The following is a 20,019-nucleotide window of genomic DNA, read 5'->3' on the forward strand; positions in this document are numbered from 1 at the left end:
TCCATTAGGATTCAGATCTGTTCTGGGGTGAAATGAACACACACTTTTAAAAGGATATACACGCACTCATGCAATTACTTTCTTCACCTAATTTAACCTTTAACCACAATCTAAGACACTTTTACAAGTTAGAACTGCGTTTCTTTTTGTTTCAGTCATTTTGAGGACATTTACTCATATAAATATTACAAGACAGGCTTCAAATCACAGGAGCTTGTGTGAAAGCTGGAGAAGCTTGAGTTAAATTGTCACTTTGACAGTAATGTAGAAGTCATTGTAAGACAATCCTGAAGAAAATTCAAATGTCGAACAGCACTATCCCCTTAAAATTACAGTAAAGGAAGAGTTAGTTTGGGTTATTTTAAGACTGCATTTTTAAAATATAAATTTCGGCTACATTTTCTGTACTTTTTCCCATTTCATGTCAAAAGTGTAGTTTGTGAATTTACCACCAGGGATCAATAAGTTATTGTATAATAATAACGTATAATAATACTTTATAATTCATTTGTTGATTCTATTTTGTGTTATTCATCTAAATCTGCATGGTAAAGTTACAGTATTTTCCTATGAATGAATGAATTAGAAGGAATAGAAGTAGATAATAGTAGTCGTAATGTCGTAATGTTTGGTAATCCTCTCTGAAAGAGGCTTGAGATCCTGCATGAACAGGGGTCTGTTCAATAGAGCGAGTTTACCAAAAAAGCCCGGCTTATTTTGGTAAGCCTGACTCCGCATAGCTGTGAAGTTGCAATTTAATTAAATTTTAAGTGGTAAGAGCGAAGCTCAACCAAGTTAAAATGTTGCACATGTTTCTACACAGTCCAAAAAATTCGTCATGACTTGTATGACAAAGATGTTGTCCAAAAATTAGCACACATAGTAGAGAATTTCAGCACGGCGGCAACCAAAGTCTCTCTACCAGAGGGACAGATTTCAAACCATGCTATTCCTGTCTTCAGCCAGTATAAGATGAGTTCTCACAGGGAGAGAAGCTCTTTCTCGCTGTGTTCCTTGGAAAGCTGCTGGACCACATCCCTTACTCCACCAAGACAGCAGTGCTGGACTTGGACTTCGATGTAATTTTAAAGAACCTGAAGACGACTTTGGGAGACACAAGTTTCACCCTCCCACAGACTGTTGGAAACCTCCAGCATGCCATCTTCAAGAAGCTTTGTCAGGAGTTTGGCTCATCATTATCGACAAAACAGCTGCAGGCTGCGATGGTGCCTGAAGGCATTGAGTTTGAGGAGGCGGTTGCCAGGGAATTAAAAGGGCTCTGCAGAAGGCTACACAAAAACATCTCAGCTTTTGGAAAAAGGTGAGGAAGGTTTTTCAGAAGAAGAAGCAGCAAAGTAGCTCCAGCCTCTGAAGTCGACACATCAGTGCCCCACAGGGAAGTGGCCCACCTGGAGAATGGATCATCACCACTGCACCAAAAGAAACAGCTTGCGTTTTATCTCTACTCTGTTGAAGAACAGAGCTATGTCCTAAAATTGCCACTTGGCTGATATAGTTAATGAAACATCCAATTTTTAAGAGTAAGGGCGCGACGGTGGCCTCACAGGAAGAAAGTCGAGGATTCAGTTTGAGGCCTGTGAAGTTTGCATGTCCTTCCCATGTTGACGTTGACGTGTTTACCCTGGGTGCTCCAGTTTCCTCCCACATTCCAAAGATATGCAGCTCAATTGGAAATTTGAAAATGCCCATATACTGCATCTTGTCTGAGCTTTAATAAATGCCGATAATACAATCCTGATAAATCTAATCAATAGTTGTGACATGTCTTTTTGAGTATATCAGTACTTAGTAACTTTACACCAGTGTTTAAAAATGTAGAAAAGCAAGAGATAACTACACGTTTGTTTTCTGTAAATGTTACTATATTGTAAGTAAAGCACTCTGGATAATTTGTAATTTAGCCAGTAATCAGTAGTGAGTTTCACACTCATAAAAGCATTTATTGGAGCGCAAATGTGTCATTATCTTTTTTCACAAACAATATATGTATCACTATTTGACTAGAAGAATATACCCCCAACAGCTTGTATCAAACATCTCCCAAGGCTGGAAACAACCATCTAAACAATTAGACATGTTTTTATCCAGGTGAAAGAGGAACTGGATGAAGATGCTGAGATGAAGAATCCAAAGACAGCACCTTCACTACAGCCTGTGAAGAATCAAACTAGCATCTGTTGATCACGTGAAACATTCCCTGTGTATTCCTGCTGTGTGTTGATTGAATCAATTCCTCTCCAATAATCCCACCATGCCTGATGCTTCTTCTCTGAGGATAAGCTGATAACTTCACCCGACGCGAGGCTTTCCTCGAGCTCACAATCACATCGGAGATTATAATGAGATGAGCTGTGAAGCAGAGAGAACAATCGTGTTGAATCATGAACGGAGTCTAAAAATATCAGAGTCTGCCAGCGTGGCAGCCTGGCGCTCCTGGGAAATACTTTATACAGAGAGAGCAGCAATTTTATTTTCATGTTGCAACTACACAAGCCAAATTCGTTTATCTGCAGGAACAACTGCAAGGCAGATATGTCAAATGATTACATTTGGAATTTTCTGGTAAAACAGGACGTTGAATGCACAGATTTTTGGTCACACTTTACAACAGGGAAATAACCAAAACTATGGATTTTAGGATGTTTCCAAGGAAACAGTTTAACACTAGAACTATAAACATTTTTTACAAAACATAACCAACATTAGATTATTAGTTATTTTCAGTAAAAAAAAAAGGATGATGAAAGATTTCCTGAACATCATAACTTAAATCAGTTATCATATTCAAAATGACCTGATTCTGAGCTGCCACAAGGGGGCACCACTAAACAAGGATCAAGAAATAAATTGTATTATTTCACTATCTAAACTGCAGTGCTTATATTTTGTACAGTCACTGAAACATACAATGGGCTGAAATGTAACAGGTAAAGCAGACGCTTCAGTCTTTCTCTGTATCTATTCAAGATTTGATGATTTTAGTTTTCTTGATTTTTTTTCATTCATCAGTACCCAAATTGTCTGGGCCCCCTGTAAGCGTCCAGTGCCTTTAGGGTGCAACGATAAAAGCAAAACGTGGAGACATTTTGATTCAAAGTATGACATTTTGACTTGTCACAGCAGGGACAGCACAGGTGAAACTAATAGCTAATTTGCTGGAAGGGATTCCTGATACCCTGTATCATCACCATCATTAGTGTTATTTATTCCACCTGTGCTTTGCCTGCTATGACAAGTCAGAAGAGCTGCTGTGAATAAAGGTCTATCAATGTGATTCATTTGGGATCGATACATTTAAAAAAAGGAATTTTTGGTGCAGATAGATTCGGATAGACTAACATGTAAAAGTGCCGAATCAACTTTTGTCATGGAAGAAAGGAAAAAGTGGGGATGTTTTTCAAGCAAGCGCATCAGACAAACTCACAGCTTGCTCTCCAGCAAGAGAGCCTTGCTTCTGTTTGGGCAAGGTTTAACTTTTCACAGAAGCAACAGCACGACAGAAACGATGAGAGATGTGGGGGAAGAAACACGCAGTTCATGTATATGATGATATGTTAAAAAGTTATACTTGGCTCCTCTAGTTACTGCTAGTCTCCTCAATATTGTTCACAGCTTTATGAATAAAAGAGGGCTGTGGCTTGACAAAAAACGTTTTGATTAATGTGACCATTGGTCCTCTCTTGGCCTTTCTTTGTTGTGGTGCCATATTCCTTCCAATTTCTAGTGGTGGATTTAAAGGTGCTCTATCAGATCCTGTGACACTTAGATTGCACACAGGTGGACTTTATTTGACAAATTATGTGACCTCTAGAGGTAATTGGTAGCACCAGATCTTATTTATTGTTTTATATTTATTGAACTATTTGTACATTACATTAAATCCAAATTGATAAAATCAATAATAATGCAACAAAATAGGAAAAACACCAAGGGGGGGGGGTGAATACTTTTGCGAGGCACTGTTTACAGCAGGAACACAGACGTTGAGGCACAATTCTCCTCAGCAACAATCTGGAAACACGTGAAAACATAGATTGTGCATGAAGATCTTTATTTAATTTCATGTGCTTTTCTTCAACACAAACGGTCAACATTTACCAGTGTATCTTCCTTTCAGTCATCCCTTTTAAATCAGTCCTAAGCTAGAATACTATTTAGTGTCTAATAACGGTCCAGTATAGCGTCAAAATCACTGCTGAGTGAGTTTGAATCAAACATTATATATTACTTAAAAACTTTCAAACAGCATTCTTGTTAATGGCGAGTACATGCATGATGCATTAAGATGATATTTTTGCCAATAGACAGAACTGGGTATCACATGCACAAAACTCAAACTGCAGAAAATTAACATATTCATCAGCTGCTTGTCTGAAAATGTGTCCTGATGAGCCATGTATTCATTGCACGATTATACAAATGTGTGCACTTGGCTACCAGCACACACTCCGACATGAAAACACACTTCGATGTGCCAAATCTGTCGATGAGGGATTTTCCACTGACAAACGGAACATTTCAAATGGCTCATTTCTCAAAGATCTGATCATTTTTTCATCAACATTCGCCAACATCAACAGGCAGTTTTGTGAGTGTTGGTACAAATATCTTCGTACACGTACCTCTCTTGGGGTATCGTATTCTGCATTCTGTCATTTCTTGTCCTGCGATCTCAAAACAACCGACTTGTAGCATCTAGTCATTCCTAAAATAATTGCCACAACAGTCAGTTAAAAAGAGCGTTTGAGTGTTTTTTCGGCCACCGTCCTTTATTGCGATCTCACACCATAGATGTGGTGCTCTCTGGATTGATCCGAACGGGTCTGGTGCTCTTCCTCAGGTCCTGCAGCTGTTTGGCGGGCTTGCCCACGCCCTCCTCAAACCTCCGCTCCACCACCGGCAACACGGTGTCGTGGAGGAAGCTGGCGTTCTGCATGATGAAGGCCTTCTTCTCCGGGTCCTGCTCACAGCGCAGGCTGTAGTCCACGTGCTGCACGGCCACCAGGATGATCTCCCTCAGGCCCTCCAGCAGCACCATGTGCAGCTCGGGGAAGTAGAGCTTCAGGCCTTCCTCCAAGAAGCTCATCATCTGCTTCGTGAAGGCCACGATGGTGTAGCTCAGGTTCACCCAGCAGTCATCGCCGGTGTACTGCTCGAAGCTGCCAATGCCACAGCTGCGCATCTCGTCCTGCGGAGAAAAAGATTGATATTGTTAACAGTGATTTAACAAATACTTTAGTCATGGACGTCATTGACACCAAGGAAATTGTACCAAAACAAAGATTATTTTCATTTTACATGAATTTTTCATGTATCGATCAGTGTTTGGTTCATAAACTGACTGATAATATTGAAAAATAACCATAAAAATGTCCCAAAGTCCAAAATTGCAACTTTAAATGTCGTGTTTTGTCCATCCGACAGTCAAAAACCCAAATATATTTAGTTTACAGTCATATAAAAAGTATTAAGGCAGCAAATCCTCACACCAGAGAAGCTGGAAATTCTCTGCCCATCAACTCAACAATTGAGTTGATGGGCCCCGAGCTCCATCATCCACATCACCACTGACAGCCAACAGACCAAACAGAGAGAGCGACATAAAACCCACCTTGAGTTTAGCCAGAGCCTCGGGGGTCATGAGATTCATCCTCCTCCACATCTCCTCAGAGTTCCGGTGCTTGGTGGCTTCGATGATGATGTCGTTGTAGCTCTGCAGGGACGCCTTGATGTCTTTGACCAGCAGGGACTGCAGGGTGAAGGTCAGGTCCAGGCCGATGTCAGTCAGCTGCTGACAATGCTCCTTGGCCACTTTAACACACTCGGCCGCTGTCGACAGGCTCTCCTTACTGTCAAACACCTGATGAAGACAAACATGAATCCCTTTATAAAAGGATATTTTTCTGCAATTTCATAAGAATAAATAGACTTGCAGATCAGTTGTGTTTTTATATGATTTTTAAGACGATAGCAATACTTTCGTCTTGATTTTTTGTAGATTTTACTTTTTCTATCACATTTATCGGTACCAAAGCATCTTTCCTGACCTTTAAAGTCCCATATTTACCAGGATGTAACTTGGCCGTCTCCTCCTCTACCTACCTGCTTGCTGAAGGCGTCCACAAACATCATCATGGCTGATTTGGACCAGACCACGAAGGCGGAGTAGCAGCCCGTGTTCCCCGCAAAGTCCATCTCAAACTCCTTGGCCGTCTCCAGCAAGCTGGTGAAGAAGATGTTGCAGAGTTTGTGGATGTAGAGCAGCGTGGCTCCTTCTATGCGGAGCTGCCGTATGGCCGTCTGGACTGCGGCAGCGCGGTTCTTCAGGAACAACTCGCAGGCCTTGGTGGACTGGCCTGCAACACAGTCGAAAACAATTCAGATTGGAATAACTAGCAGTGTGGGGAAGGCTGATAGAACATTAGGAACACATGTTAGGGAGATACATTTCTTAGAAAATACATCTGAAAAGTTAAACAAATAAATATGTGAAATTTTGTGATTTCTTTTAAATACTTAGAAAATGGTTCAGGGTTCTGCTGGGACAATGTGAACCAACTAGCTCAGTATTTATACTCTCCTGTCCCTGTCCAATGTATATCTCTGCAGTTTTATTAATATTCAGATCATTTGTAGTTTTCTGCCTCTGTCAGAATGTTCTCAAGCTGCAATTTTGAGTATATGCTTTACTAGTATTATTTTGAGTTTGATAAACCTTGTCTAAATAATTATGTTCTACACTTTCTGCACAGGGATCATAAAAACATCTCTCCTCTAAACTCTACTGGGAATATTGTCTGCACCAAAGCATGATATCAAATATCCAGAATCATCAGAACCTAAGTGATGATTGGTTTGAAGATGCGATAGTAAACTACATATATTGTATATGATGTGCAAGTTGCCTATTGATGAAGACAAAAGACAAAGTTGGACCTAGTCGGATCAGCTGGGACACGGCCCGCCGCGTGGCTTTGGGTCCACCACGAAGTGACCGATCCGGAGACAACTCGAACACCAGAACCTCTGTCAGCTGCCGCACACGCTCGTCCACCTTCAGCCTCAGCTCCTTGACCCTCTGGGTGACCGGCTGGTCTTTGAGGTACTCGTTGAGCTTGTCCAGCAGGTCCACAGCACCCTCGAAGTCTCTCTGGGCGATGCACACGTCCAGATCTTCCGGCAGCTCCTGGATCCACTCGGGGCTGAGGTCCACACTTTCCCCGGGGCCTGCTGGCTCGTCGTCCTCCTGATCGAAGGGATTGGTGGACACCTCGGCCCTTACGGGAGACGTAGGGGCCTCCTCCTCCATCTTGTGCCGATCCTTGTTGACTTTGTTCTTCTTGGTTTCGTCCAGGATCTCCAGCCACTCCTTCTTGATTTTGCTGTTCTCCGCCTGGAAGATGCGGCTCTCTGGGAACATGAGGATCTTGAACATGTCCTTCATGGGAGGGTTGTCCTTCACGTTGACCACGGCGAAGCTCTCCAGGTCGTACAGGGCGTTGTACTTGTACTTCACGGTTCCTCTGCGGTTCGGTAGCCAGGTGGCGATCAACAGACAGTCGTTCATGAGGAAAGCGTGCACCTTCTGGATGGGGGACATGTTGTCGACATCAAACTCCACAAGGTCCCCGTTGTAGACCAGGTGCCTCCCTGGGGTGTCCATGATGTTTTTGCCCCCCTCCACTTTCTCCAGCAGTGAGGTCAGCGTCCTCTGCTTCAGCTCCTCCGTGTCTTTGGGGAAAGCAGCCTGCATCTCTTTGGAGGTCTCGTCCTTGTCTGCGGACAACAAGGCCTGGGTGATGCTCTCCATGATGCTCTTCTGCTCCGTCAGGATGTGACTCAGCTGGTACATCTCGCTCTCCAGGTAGGAGATCTCTTTGGCCGTCTCGATGAACTGTCTGTAGTTCTTGTAGACATTTTTCTTCAGGTTTTGAGCCGTTTCGTCGGCCAAGTTTTGGATTTTCTGACGATGCTCCTGCAGATCTCTGTCGCCATCGGACTGCTGTGACAGCTGCTTGACGTAATTCTGCGGGTCGAAATTAGGCGATTCGAGCAGCTTCCGTAGTCGGTTCCCCGTTTCCGACATCTTCTATCGAGTGTGTTTACTTATTTAGACAAAATGTTGAAAAACTAGTAACACAAGTAGACAGGGGAAGCGTTCATCTGTTCACATCCGCTTTCAACCCAAACAGGAAGTTATAACCGGTTACCTCCCTGTAACGTCACGGGATTCAGAAAAAGAAATGGCCAACAAATCGCACCAACACAAACATTTTTAAATTACATGTCGGTCATTCATAGAAGTCAAAATCGTTACAGAATTGCAGCACTTTAAACTTAAACTAAATATAATACTTGACATGTTGATAATTCCCCCTGATTTAACCACCAAAGTGCAATAGAAAAACTAGAGTGCATTTTAGATTGGCCAACCACTTGAAATAAAGTAGAATTCCCACAATCCATTGCTAGGATTTGAAACAAGCGAATGTTTCGTCAAGTTTGCAAGAGTCACTCAAATCTAGAGCTGGAAATGAGTTTCATAATAAGAGCACATATTATATCGATTTAGATTTTAAAGCATGATTCGTGTATTCTACAGAGTAACTAACAATATAATAAATTAAAATAGGTGTCCTATAACATTTAAACTAAACATTTTTAAAAAACATCTGTATTAACCATACACTTCTCCTGTGAAAATAGATGCCATCAGTTGTTTATTTCAGAAGTTTTATTTTGAAAACCTTAACGGATGTTCTTTGGTTGCATTGTGATAGACTTGACAACTGTTGGCGCTAGCTGTGGACTGTCAGTCAGCAGTAACAACACCTTTGTCCAACATGAAGAAATGCGTGTTTTTAATGGAATCATGTCACAAATTGTAGTATTGGTACAGTTGGTATATTTATCCGACTGTATACTGGCTCCAGTGCTTCCGTCACTTGTTTGTGAGAGCCCTGTACAAGCTACGTTAGCTAGTTAGCTTTAGCAAGCTAACATAAACGTTAGCCGAAGCTACGTGGCTAGCTACTTCAGCTCACATCACCTTATTAGTGCTTCTGTTGTGATGGATGATGATTTTCTGCTCGCCATTCGGCTTCAGGAGCAGTTTGACAATGAATACGAAACATCATCGCATTCATCAAACAGCTTTGAGGAGAATGGCTTCGGACACAGTAGTAAGAAACGGAGAGTGGAGGTCGCTAGAGGTGGCAGCGATGTTGTTCCCTACTGGAAGCCGACTGCCCAGCCCGAGAGGCCGCTGTCCATCGTGGACGCGTCCTGGGAGACGCTGGACCCCAGTCCTGATGTTAGAGCCATGTTTCTGGAGTTCAATGACGTATTCTTCTGGGGGAAACTCTGTGGTGTCGAGGTTAAGTGGAGCCCAAGAATGACACTGTAAGTACGACACCTGTTGTGTTATGATTCGTTGTGTTGTTATTGTTGTCGAAGACCAAAACCACACTGACTTGTAGGTGCAAAATAAAGTAGTTAGGTTTTTGTATTGGCTTTGGTGTAACCATCGGAGAGAAAGGGTTGTGTCACGGTTTAAGTAAACCAGTGCTGCTGGGTGCAAATGATTTATTTGAGGTTTATAAAAGGGCTGTTGGTCTCTAATGTCTCGTGCTCTTTCTATGCTTTTGTTTTTGTAGGTGTGCTGGTGTGTGCTCCTATGAGGGCCGAGGTGGTCTGTGTTCAATCCGACTCAGTGAGCCCCTGCTGAAGCTTAGACCAAGAAAAGACCTGGTGCAGGTGAGGTGGATTGTTACACCAATCTGGCTTTTTTTCAGAAGTGATTAGAAGTGATTTATCAAATTCCTCTATTTCAAATCTTCAATTTGCACACATTTGAATCATTTGCACCAAAATAGCCATCTTCTTCTGTTAAAGAAAATAAGATCAGATTAACACTATATATATACCACACAGTTTATCACTTACACTGGAAACTGCTTTTTATAAGGCTTGAAAGTTTACTGATAGTAGGATTAGAGGTTTAACAAACAAAACATTCAGAATACATAAACAGGCTATGAGGCAGGGTTGGTAATCTTGAGAAACTAGCAAGAGTACGCTAGAGTTAAAAACAAATGATCCAACCGAAAAAGCCAGTCCAGTGTTACCAACTCTAGCACTAGCTCCAAAAGTTCTAATAGAAAGTTGGCAACACCGACACCTTCAGGCCTCCATCCAAAACCACTCCCTCACAATTACCATAATAAAACCTATATAAACAATGAGCATTGCTATTGTTAGCATGCATTTGCTTCATTGATTACTGTCAGCATGTATGACAATGTCAACAAAAATATATAAAATGTTTTGAACAAGATTACCAACCCTGCCTTTAGTAAATAAACTCAATATTCCTCTGCATACATAAAAGAAACTCTTAATTTCAGACATTTTTTACTTTCAGCTCCCAAGTCTCGGATGTGTGTGTGTGGGTGTTGTGAAATAGAGCTGGAAATGCGAAGAAACAAAACACGTCGTTCCTCAGACAGATTTTAGTGGGTTTATAAATATTCATCATTTCATTTTTATTTTCACAGACCCTCCTCCATGAAATGATTCACGCGCTGCTGTTTGTGACCCAGAACAACAGAGACCGAGACGGTCATGGCCCTGAGTTCTGCAAACACATGAACCGGATCAACGATGCTAGTGGGACAAAGATTTCTGTAGGTGTATCTCCTGTTACACCTCTCACAGCTGGTGTTGTGTTCTCTTGTCACGGCCTTTTTACAGAGAGTGCAATAATAAAATAACCTCCTGAAACATCTCTTGTCAGGTCTACCACAGTTTCCACGATGAGGTTGATGTGTACCGGCAACACTGGTGGAAATGCAACGGGCCCTGTCAAAACCGCAAGCCCTATTTTGGGTTTGTGAAGAGGGCCATGAACCGGGCTCCGTCTGCTCAGGATCCCTGGTGGGAGGACCACAAGAGGACGTGCGGAGGGACCTACACCAAGGTGAAGGAGCCTGAAGGATACGGCAAGAAAGGCAAGAAGGATGGGAAGACCTCAGAGAAGAAGGCCTCGGGAAAAGAGAAGCCTTCAAGTACAACCACAGGTGATGAGCCCGTTCCTCTGGTGTATGTTCTGCTGTAATAGCTATAAATCCTTTCAGGCGGATAACAATGTTTTGATTTAGATAAATAGGTCACTACATGTTGTTTTAGAGAATCTGTTGCCGGACTCAAATGTCTACCTTTCTCCTTCTCAGGCTCTGGATCGCAGGACATCAGGAACATGATTCCATTTAGTGGCAAAGGCTTCCTACTCGGAGGAAATTCACAGTCGTCCACGTCCTCCTCCCCGTCTCACACAGCGGTAGTACCTTCTTCTCCGAAGAAACTCTTCACCCCTCCGACTCTGGCTAAAAGTCTCAAGTCTCCTGATAACAAAGGGATCTCTAGCGCCTTTCCCTCCATCAGACCAGCTCCCTCCAACAGGCCGAAGCCACCTATAAAGAGGTCTGTCGGTAACACAAGAGCTTTTATCAACATTAACGGCTCGCCAGTGAAAATCCCCAAACCCCACAGTAGCAGCCGGAGCCAAGAGGGAGATAAAATCAAACAGAGGTCCATTGAGGAGCTCTTCAACAGCAAAAGCATCAGGAGGTCAGCGAGTCAATCCTCCACCTCAAGCACAGAAACTAAAAGAGATTCTTTGACATCACCGAACATTACAATGAGTGCGTCTGCATCCTCCATCTTCCCGAAATGGCAAAATAGCCATTCAGCTTCCTCTCCCACAACATCTGAGCCTAGCGAGGGTAAACCCAACCATTCTGTAGTTTCAACAAAAACCAAAGGCAGCCCTGCTACACCAACACAGTCCAAGTATTTTAGTCATTCTGACAGCGACAGCACATCAGGAGCTTCTGCTGCAGGTCAGGCATCGAGGAAGAGGACGTGGGACGACCACAGGAGCTCATCCAGCATCATTGACTTCTTCCAAAAGACAGTAGGCAGCGATTCGGCAGCATCGAGGGAGTCGATGAAGACCAAATCGCCCGCAATGCAGCAAAGAACTGCCACGGCCTCCTCATCCTCGTCTTCCTCCTCCCTCCATTCCTCTGCAGGGCTGCCTAGTTTCCCCCCCCTCCTCTTCCTCGTCTTCCTCCTCCGCACTGACGGTCAGCTGTCCTGTGTGCCAAGCAAAGGTGGCGGAGTCAAAGATCAACGAGCATCTTGATTCCTGCCTCTCGTGAGTGAGGAGGAGCCGATCGGGACAGTGAGACGGATAAAACCAACTTTAGAAATGTCCAGAGAAGTTTCAGGGAAGTTTTAGTGATTTTTATCTGACGTTGAACCAATCTCCTTTTGAGTTTTCTCAATTTAACTTTGAGGTTATAGATATTTAAGTGAAATGGTTTCACTTTTGTTTTTGAAAAGTGTGGTTGGACACAGTTTTTACTACCTGACTGGATTGTTTTCTTTGTGGTTCTTCTCTCACGCGTGCCTCTCTGACAGTTTGTGTACCAAGGCTGTGCATGTGTGTAGAAATCGTAGCCTCCTGTGGGGGCGGATGTGTTGGCTGGTTCCTGTAGTCTGATGTGTCAAATCTAAATGTGCTGCCCTTCAGACAGCCGGAGACACTCACTGACCTCTGCTGATCTTTGGGAATCAGATTTCCAGCTTGCCAGCTCTTTGTATCTGCTCAACATCGCATTTACACTGCAGGGTCAGGCTGGTATCTGATTGTGCCAAGTCATTCAGTAATACTGATGGATGGATGGTTTGACTGTTTTTATTTTTAGGGAAAGGAATAAAGTACAAAATGCTAATTTTATAGCTACAACATTTTAGAGTTATATCTGTATGTTCCACTTTTACATATATGGTTTGAAGGAAATTGTTAAATATGCTAAAAATTTGTTGCCAAATAAAATATTTATACTGTTCGGAGTATTTTTTGTATGGAGCATAATTCATTCCAGTATCTAACAAACATCTCATGATAAAAGCTCAAACTATTCAAATGATAAATGAGCAGAACTCTGTGCTTCATCAGCTTTAAAGACTGTCAGTGTTGCCTCAAGCAGCCTCATCGTGTAGAGTCTTGGGAGAGGGAATCAAAAACCAACGACACCGCGGTGATCGCCCTGAACTGTTCACAGCAGAAGGAGTTGTACTGGAGAGGGGGGGGGGCAGGCAGAAAGTGGGTGTAACAGAGCTGGTGGGGGAGGGCAGAGGTCAGACAGCTGGAGGCCAGCTGCTGATCAGGACCACACCCTTCTGTCCGTGCAGGCGGAGCGAGGCCAGCACACACCCATCCCATTTCAATCACCACAGTTTGCTGCTGCACAGATCTCTGATTACCATTTGGCTGCACATGCATCACACTGTGAGGCGGAGAATAGATCCGGGAATGAAGGCATGTATTTACTCTGGTGTTTGAGGTGACAAAATGCAACGCTTAAAGAAGAAAAATGTCTTGTCTTGTTTTGTTATTTCCAACCTCAGGTGCTTGAATAAATAAGTCGTATTTACGACTTCTGCTCTTGGAACTCAATGGCTTACAAGTACTGAAAGCAAGAACAAGTCATATTCAACTTAATGTTCACCTGATGAAGGCTGACGGACCAAAAGGTTGTTAACAAAGTGAGCACAAGTGAGCCAACAGCGCACATGATTTTCTGCTTCTCACAGTCAAGAGTTTTTGATCCCACACAGCTGCTGATATGACTTGATGGCCTGGAAGAATGTGAAGTACCTCAAGATTACACTTTTACAGCACAGTGCAGTACTTGAGTAAATACTTTTCCACTGGCTTCTACACTCAAGTTGCAGGGGACCATGGTGAGCACTTGAAGGCAGCGCACACACCATGAACACACCATTGTAACGTTTTAGTTATATTGTTATTGTTGACATGGCTTCCACATAGGTTTGGTTTGTGATTGTATGCTATAAAACATAGCAGTATACTCCCATTGTCACTACTCTTACCTCATTCTGATCCCATTCCCTCCAGAGGCCCTTCAGGAGAGGAAAACTCATGTCAGTGACAGCAGCTGTTCCAACCGGACACTCCTCTTCCCTGACCTGCTGTGCGCTGACACGCTATAGGAAGCTGACCTCCTCCTAACACACACATATACACACACACACCCTCCCTCCTTCCCTACAGACCTATTGTGTCCCTCTGACAATGATGCATACCAGACTAGCTCCAAGTTCAATGCAATGTTGTCGGCTAGATGGGACTGAGGCACACTTTGGGGTAATTAGTTCTGGTAGAGGTGCCAGTTTTTCTCTGCAAAGATCATTTATCAACAAATAACGGTGCTTATGTTTTTTTATATATATATAGAGGTCAAAAATGAATTGTCTCTTGATATAAATTTTTTGTTGGAGCATTTATACTCTTTCTAGTATAAGATAAATCATTATACCACTTAATGATGGCATCGTCGTACCTTGCCATGTTCAGTGGACCTGCGGTTTCATCCATGATTTAAAGTGTGGTGGAAAACCTCAAATAACTTATTTAATATGGAACATATTCTATGCATTGGAGAAGTCTGGTGTCCGTTTGGGCCTACATGAGTAAGCTACTTACTGTATTTTTTTTGGCCTTGAGCAAGATATCGCTTTCCTGCAGAGACATAAGCGGATATCTTTAGACCATTATTAGCCGGCCAACGCTAAGTGATGCAAACCTGTGTGCTTTTCAACAAGGCAGATTAACACGAGCCTGCTATGGTATACATGCATCCCCAGGGGGTACCCTCATATGCCTAATCCTTTGATCTCATGAGGCAGTGGTGATGATGGTGGTGGTAGTGGTGGTGGTGGTGGTTGTGATGATCAAAGCTTAAAGATGGGTCCGTCTGCTCATAAAACCTACCTCTCTACACTGTGCAGCTGTGGACTCTCAGCTGATGGCTAATTGTTTTGAGAGCAGGATTAGGCTGTACAGTGGGGATGCTTTCTAAAGGGCGAATACAACATATGGTACTGTGTTGACTGATAGCATGGTATTAACCGTTAAAAAGTCACATTGTAAGTTGTTTATCCATCTCACAACACAGCTATTTAGCCGTATATGGAGTCATATTTTATATTTAACACTGAGCATTCCATTTATTTAAGGTGGATTTAAATACACATTTGAACCAATGATAACCATTGAGCCTCGAAATTGACAAAATTGAGTAAATGTGTAGAGGCGTAACTAAAGGTGTTTAACCTCAATGGAGCAAACAAGCTAAGTAACCAGCTAACTAGCTAACTAAACAGAAAACACTAATAAAAGCAGATAGCCACCTAGCTTACTTTACTGCCATGTTAATCATTCATATACATATATACTTTGCATCATGCTGCAGCATCATGGTAAGTCTTGTAGGCCTAACAGCAAGCTAATGCTAACAAAGTTAGGTAGCTACTGCTAACTAGAAATTCACAGACACTATGCCTCTATCGTCATATTATTCACTTCATCAAGGACCGCAATGGAAACTAGTGTTGGACTTTATGTGTTTTTCTTGACATTTTGTCTGTTTTTCCACCTAATATCAAAGAAATGACTCCAAGGAGTTGGCTAACTTTGTTAGTATTCACTTATAACTAGCATTAGCTGGCAACCTTTTGTTCATAACTGATTGGAGTTTTAAGGAAAGATAGAGATAAAGCTTTATATTTCTTTTTCACTTCATTATTAATACTTAACTGTTAATATTATTAAATTAATTTATATTTCTAGCTTGGCTCATGAGTTTTTTTTTTACATTTTGTCGGTTTGAGGGCTCCATAACAGCTGATCTTCTCATATCTCATATCTTCTCATCTTACTCCTAAGAAAGTAAGTGAATATACAATACATAAAATGTTGAACTATTCCTTTAATTAATTCAATGACAGCTTTAAAATCACCTTTTTTGACTAATACTTATACTAATACTAAGCTGTTGGGCCCGGTGCTTACAAGAAGCACACCATGTGCGTTTATGTCTTATCTGTCTGTAGGAAATGAGTCAGGTTAATTCATTTCAGTAGAGTGATTAGAAATACCAGGATTCAGGCGCCATCCATCTGCTGTGTGTGTGTGTGTGTGTGTGTGTGTGTGTGGTACAGCTCACACTCCTTTTGCAGAGGAGCGTGTGTGATGCTTTTGTGTGTTGATTTCAAGGTTATTGTTGTGTTATTGTTGTGACGGAGCTGCAGGCTGGGGGGGAAGTGAAGCCTACCATCTGTCCTTTATACTCAAAACTATTGTCCTGTGCCCACACACTCCCATCATGACCTCAAACCCTCGGTCTCTCTGCTGGGGGAAAGAGATCCATCAATGAGTTTTATTGTAGGCACTCAAACATACACAATGTTAAATTAAACCGATAGGCAGACATTTAGTTAGACCTATCATAAATTCCCTAGCTCATTCAATGAACTTGAATAAATTATGAATAAACAGCGTCTATTGATGATATTGTACATTTTATGTTTATCTGTGTTTATCTTTAACACTAGCTTTTCATTCACACTTAAATGTGTGAGTTTCTTCAGTTGATTAGTAATTAATCTAAAGAGAAAGTGTGTATTAATGTATCAGTATTTTAAAAGTGACAGCCAAAAGTCTTTTATTAACAAAAAACCTTGTCTCCTCTCTTGTCTAGATGGATTAAGATGATTGAAAAGACAGTTTTCCTGCCTGTAAGTGTTGTCATCGGCAGGGAGACGCCCAGCAGTCGCTGTGTGTTAAAAGGGCAGGAAGCGGATTTTACTACTCATCCACACAATCATCAAGTTAACAATAATAACTCATATCCACCGGAAATAAATTTCAAAATAAAAGCTATTAAGTAAACAACAGAATAGTCATGCAGTATATATGAACTAATTAACAAGTTATATACAGTACAATTACATTCAATATCGTCCAATTTCAAAAATTATATGAAACCAATCAAATTGTATAATATCATGAGTGGAAATGGTACATTAGTAAGATGGTGAAATAGTGAAAAATGGTCAAGTAATTAAAAGGTTTACATTGTGAAATGGGAAAAAAATGCATTCAGAAACCACGGGTTCTATTTTTAAAAAGTAATGTTCACCTGTGATGCTTTTATTTTTATCAACGTACCGGAAATCCAACTACTTAAATCCGGGTAACTTGATGTGGCGTCGCAGGCCGCCCTGGGCAGATAAAACCACGACTGTTGCTCGGCTTGCTTGGTGCGCAGACGGCTGTTTGTTCTCAGTGTTTACAGTATACAAGGACTCAACAGTCAACTTCAGTGTACATACTAACATCTTTTCGTAAAGTAACCCACAGGACGATGAATGGTAAGTCAACGAACGGTTCGGTGGGGGGAATGGCCTGTATCGAGGGTCTGCCCCCGCTGCCGAAGAGCCTGAGCGGCTTGCTGAACTCGAGCGGCGGCTCCTGGAGAGAAATGGAGAGGATGTACGTGAAGAAAGCCATGATCCAGGACGACCTGAGCCGAGGGAGGAACAACACCGACAACCTGCTGGCCCACAAGCCGGCCAACCTCGACGCTGCTCTGGCTCTCCTGCGGAAAGAGATGGTAACATTTCAGGGAGTGTTTTGTTGGAGAAAGAGAGTGCCCCCTATTTCACCCCCGTTTAATCTCTATGCGGCCAAATCCCCCATAGACGCGCTGCTACTTTGATGTTGCCTGGCCGTTGGGCAAAGTTACACACTGCTTTCTACATAACTTAAAGCTTAACTACTAGAGTTTCTGAATTAATTCGACTTTCATACATTTACCGTACATCGCAATACGTGATTAAAATATCAACTTTCAGGTACGGACGTCCTGTCTAACCGAACAAGCCCAAAATGACTCATTTTAGAGAATTGCATGTTTGCTGAGGTTATGTAAAGAACCTATTGATTCATAAAATGTATATTTTTTTTATATGCAAAGTCGTTTGTTTCGTTGAGCATATAAATAAAACGTGATTAAATAACCGCTACAAGAGGAACCATGATCAGGAACAGCTTGGTGCTGATTTTTAGTCAAAGCTCAATTTAATTAAGCTTCAGTATAAGAATATATTTTGTTATGAGTTTGCATACAATCTTGCAGTGAACATGTTGCTACACGGAATTTAAACCCTTGCTACACACTCTCTTACACTCTTGCCAGCTGCAGGGGTTTCATTACAGAACCAGACCTGATTTCAGCATCCATGTAGACTCCCTCCATGGCTTGTTGGTGGATACATAACAAAAGTCTGTTTCCTCACAGCCAGCAATTCAGATAAAAGAGGTCAAACTGTTGCTGAAACTCTATCCCTTTGCCATTTGGATGTTTGGTTTGCAGGCTTTACTAAATCCTATTTCTGCCTCCGTGCTTTACTCTCACTGCAGCACGTTCCCTGCTCGAGGCTTACTGCTTTGTTGCTGTAAATGTATTACTTTGAGGTTGTAGTTCACATTGTCTAATAAGTTGTCAATGTCCTACATGTGGTAAGCGCTCCAGTTTATGGAGCACGGTACTCTGGTTCAGCTGACTGACCTGCGTGTCTGTCCGTCTGTAGTTAGTGTGGAAGACAATGCAGTGACCCTCGGTTCATACTGCTTTGTCAGCTGAGTGGTCTGCAGTAGAAATGGCCCTTTCAACCCTGCCATTAGAGGGTTTTTTTGCCTTGAATTATTAATGTCGTAATGTCCGGTAGTGTTGCAGATAAGGATTATTTTACAAATGTATTCTTTCTATAATATTTATAGATTAATTCATCATTTGTAAAAACAAAAAAATGACCATCAGGCCTCACTTGTGTCTGGTAACGGTCCAAAAGCGGTCGAAAGATATTCAAATTACAAATGCATATAAAATGCAGCAAATTGTCACATTTAAGAGAGGCTGGAACCGGTCAGTGTTCGTCATTTTAACCTTTTTAAATAACTTAAACGAGTATTTGATTATCAAAAAAAGTCGATTTATTGCTTTTTTTGATTGACAGAAAAATCACCGGTAATTCTTTTGATAATTGATTGACTGGTAAAAGGTATGTATTTGCTGAATTTTATTTCTGCTGCATTTTCTCTTTTGGTTTTGGATAAAATAATGACAAAGAGAGAAGATCTCAAGAAAGTACGTCTAGCTTTTACTTTTGAAGCATTGTGGAAGAGCATAGTTTATGTTTAGCTCAGGTGTTTTTGGGACTTTGTGGTCATGCGTACAGAAGATTTCTGCATTTTGTGTCAGACCTGCACTGGACAAGTTTGCATTTGTCCTCTTGAATTTATAAGTATCTGTAGAATAACCGGCAAACACTGTATTCTAAAAGAAGGAAAAGGCCTTTAAAGTAGTAGCAACGACTCATTAGAAATGTATCTCGTATTAATCCGGCTCTTAATCCCGTTTTCTCCAGGTGGGTTTGCGTCAGCAGGACATGTCGCTGCTGTGCCAGCTGTGGTCGCTCCACGAGTCGATCCAGGACTACAAGGGCAGCTGCCAGGACCTGAGCGCCGCCACCAGCCTCGGCATGATGGACAACGTCTACTTCGATGAGGACGATGAGTATTACCCGGAGCCTGGCGCCACCCCCACCGGGGAACAGCCGGATGGAGAGGTTGGAGACGGGACGGCAACAATGGGAGCGTCCAAGAATGGGAGCGTCGGCAAAGACGACAGCTGGGACTCCTTTCACGTCACCATCTGAGGCCTCGTTTTCAGCGTTTTTCTGCAGATGGATACATGTTTCTGGGGTGGGGTGGGGGGGTGGGGGGGACTTGAGTCTCTGGAAACCGTTTGCTTTCCAAGAAGGAACTAGTTGGTTAGAGGTAGCCTTTATGGGATGCCGTTACCAGACTAGACTCCAGCTTTCAGTTCAGCTCCTCCTCAGGTGAAACAAACCCCTGCTTGTGCTGCAGAAGTGTTTTTTGTTGTTTTGTTTCTTTGCAGCGGGACCAGGAGCTTCATCAGACTTTGGAGCTGGGTGTTTTGACAGGCCGCTTGTTGACACCCTCTCAAACTCAGGAGTTGAGATGGATTGTAATCCAGGAAA

The 20,019-nt window shown here is 42.3% G+C and overlaps 3 protein-coding genes across 4 annotated transcripts; 2 read left to right on the forward strand and 1 right to left on the reverse strand.

The window, feature by feature from the left end:
- Positions 1-4,055: 4,055 nt before the first annotated feature.
- exoc8 (exocyst complex component 8) lies at positions 4,056-8,233 on the reverse strand. Its single transcript, XM_031861626.1, has 4 exons — positions 6,958-8,233; positions 6,124-6,377; positions 5,633-5,881; positions 4,056-5,209 (listed from the first exon to the last, which is right to left on the reverse strand). The coding sequence occupies exons 1-4, from the start codon at positions 8,105-8,107 to the stop codon at positions 4,802-4,804; spliced, it is 2,061 nt and encodes a 686-aa protein (XP_031717486.1). The 5' UTR covers positions 8,108-8,233; the 3' UTR covers positions 4,056-4,801.
- Positions 8,234-8,816: 583 nt separating this feature from the next.
- On the forward strand, positions 8,817-13,714 carry sprtn (SprT-like N-terminal domain). 2 transcript variants are annotated; one of them, XM_031861852.1, is made up of 6 exons: positions 8,817-9,423; positions 9,678-9,777; positions 10,578-10,706; positions 10,817-11,099; positions 11,253-12,024; positions 12,056-13,714. In XM_031861852.1, exons 1-6 carry the CDS (start codon positions 9,092-9,094, stop codon positions 12,240-12,242), a joined length of 1,803 nt encoding a protein of 600 aa, XP_031717712.1. In that variant the 5' UTR covers positions 8,817-9,091; the 3' UTR covers positions 12,243-13,714. The 2 variants fall into 2 exon arrangements, with proteins under 2 accessions (XP_031717712.1, XP_031717711.1); XM_031861851.1 differs by having other exon boundaries at positions 11,253-13,714.
- Positions 13,715-17,157: 3,443 nt separating this feature from the next.
- Positions 17,158-20,013, forward strand: fam89a (family with sequence similarity 89 member A). Its single transcript, XM_031861853.1, has 2 exons — positions 17,158-17,567; positions 19,384-20,013. The coding sequence occupies exons 1-2, from the start codon at positions 17,319-17,321 to the stop codon at positions 19,672-19,674; spliced, it is 540 nt and encodes a 179-aa protein (XP_031717713.1). The 5' UTR covers positions 17,158-17,318; the 3' UTR covers positions 19,675-20,013.
- The last annotated feature ends 6 nt before the right edge of the window (positions 20,014-20,019 follow it).

This window comes from Anarrhichthys ocellatus, unplaced genomic scaffold, assembly GCF_004355925.1.
Source record: "Anarrhichthys ocellatus isolate YVR2014 unplaced genomic scaffold, GSC_Weel_1.0 scaffold25, whole genome shotgun sequence".
NCBI lineage: Eukaryota > Metazoa > Chordata > Actinopteri > Perciformes > Anarhichadidae > Anarrhichthys > Anarrhichthys ocellatus.

Bases quoted from the DNA above. Each gene is read 5' to 3' on its own strand.
- exoc8 (XM_031861626.1), bottom strand. From the start codon at position 8,107: ATGTCGGAAACGGGGAACCGACTACGGAAGCTGCTCGAATCGCCTAAT. The intron at 6,378-6,957 runs GTCCAACTTTGT...ACTGTGTTGCAG, and splicing joins GTCCCAGCTGATCCGACTAG to GCCAGTCCACCAAGGCCTGC. The intron at 5,882-6,123 runs GTAGGTAGAGGA...TGTCTTCATCAG, and splicing joins TGGACGCCTTCAGCAAGCAG to GTGTTTGACAGTAAGGAGAG.
- sprtn (XM_031861851.1), top strand. From the start codon at position 9,092: ATGGATGATGATTTTCTGCTCGCCATTCGGCTTCAGGAGCAGTTTGAC. The intron at 9,778-10,577 runs GTGAGGTGGATT...TTATTTTCACAG, and splicing joins CAAGAAAAGACCTGGTGCAG to ACCCTCCTCCATGAAATGAT. The intron at 10,707-10,816 runs GTAGGTGTATCT...ATCTCTTGTCAG, and splicing joins CTAGTGGGACAAAGATTTCT to GTCTACCACAGTTTCCACGA.
- fam89a (XM_031861853.1), top strand. From the start codon at position 17,319: ATGAATGGTAAGTCAACGAACGGTTCGGTGGGGGGAATGGCCTGTATC. The intron at 17,568-19,383 runs GTAACATTTCAG...CGTTTTCTCCAG, and splicing joins CTCTCCTGCGGAAAGAGATG to GTGGGTTTGCGTCAGCAGGA.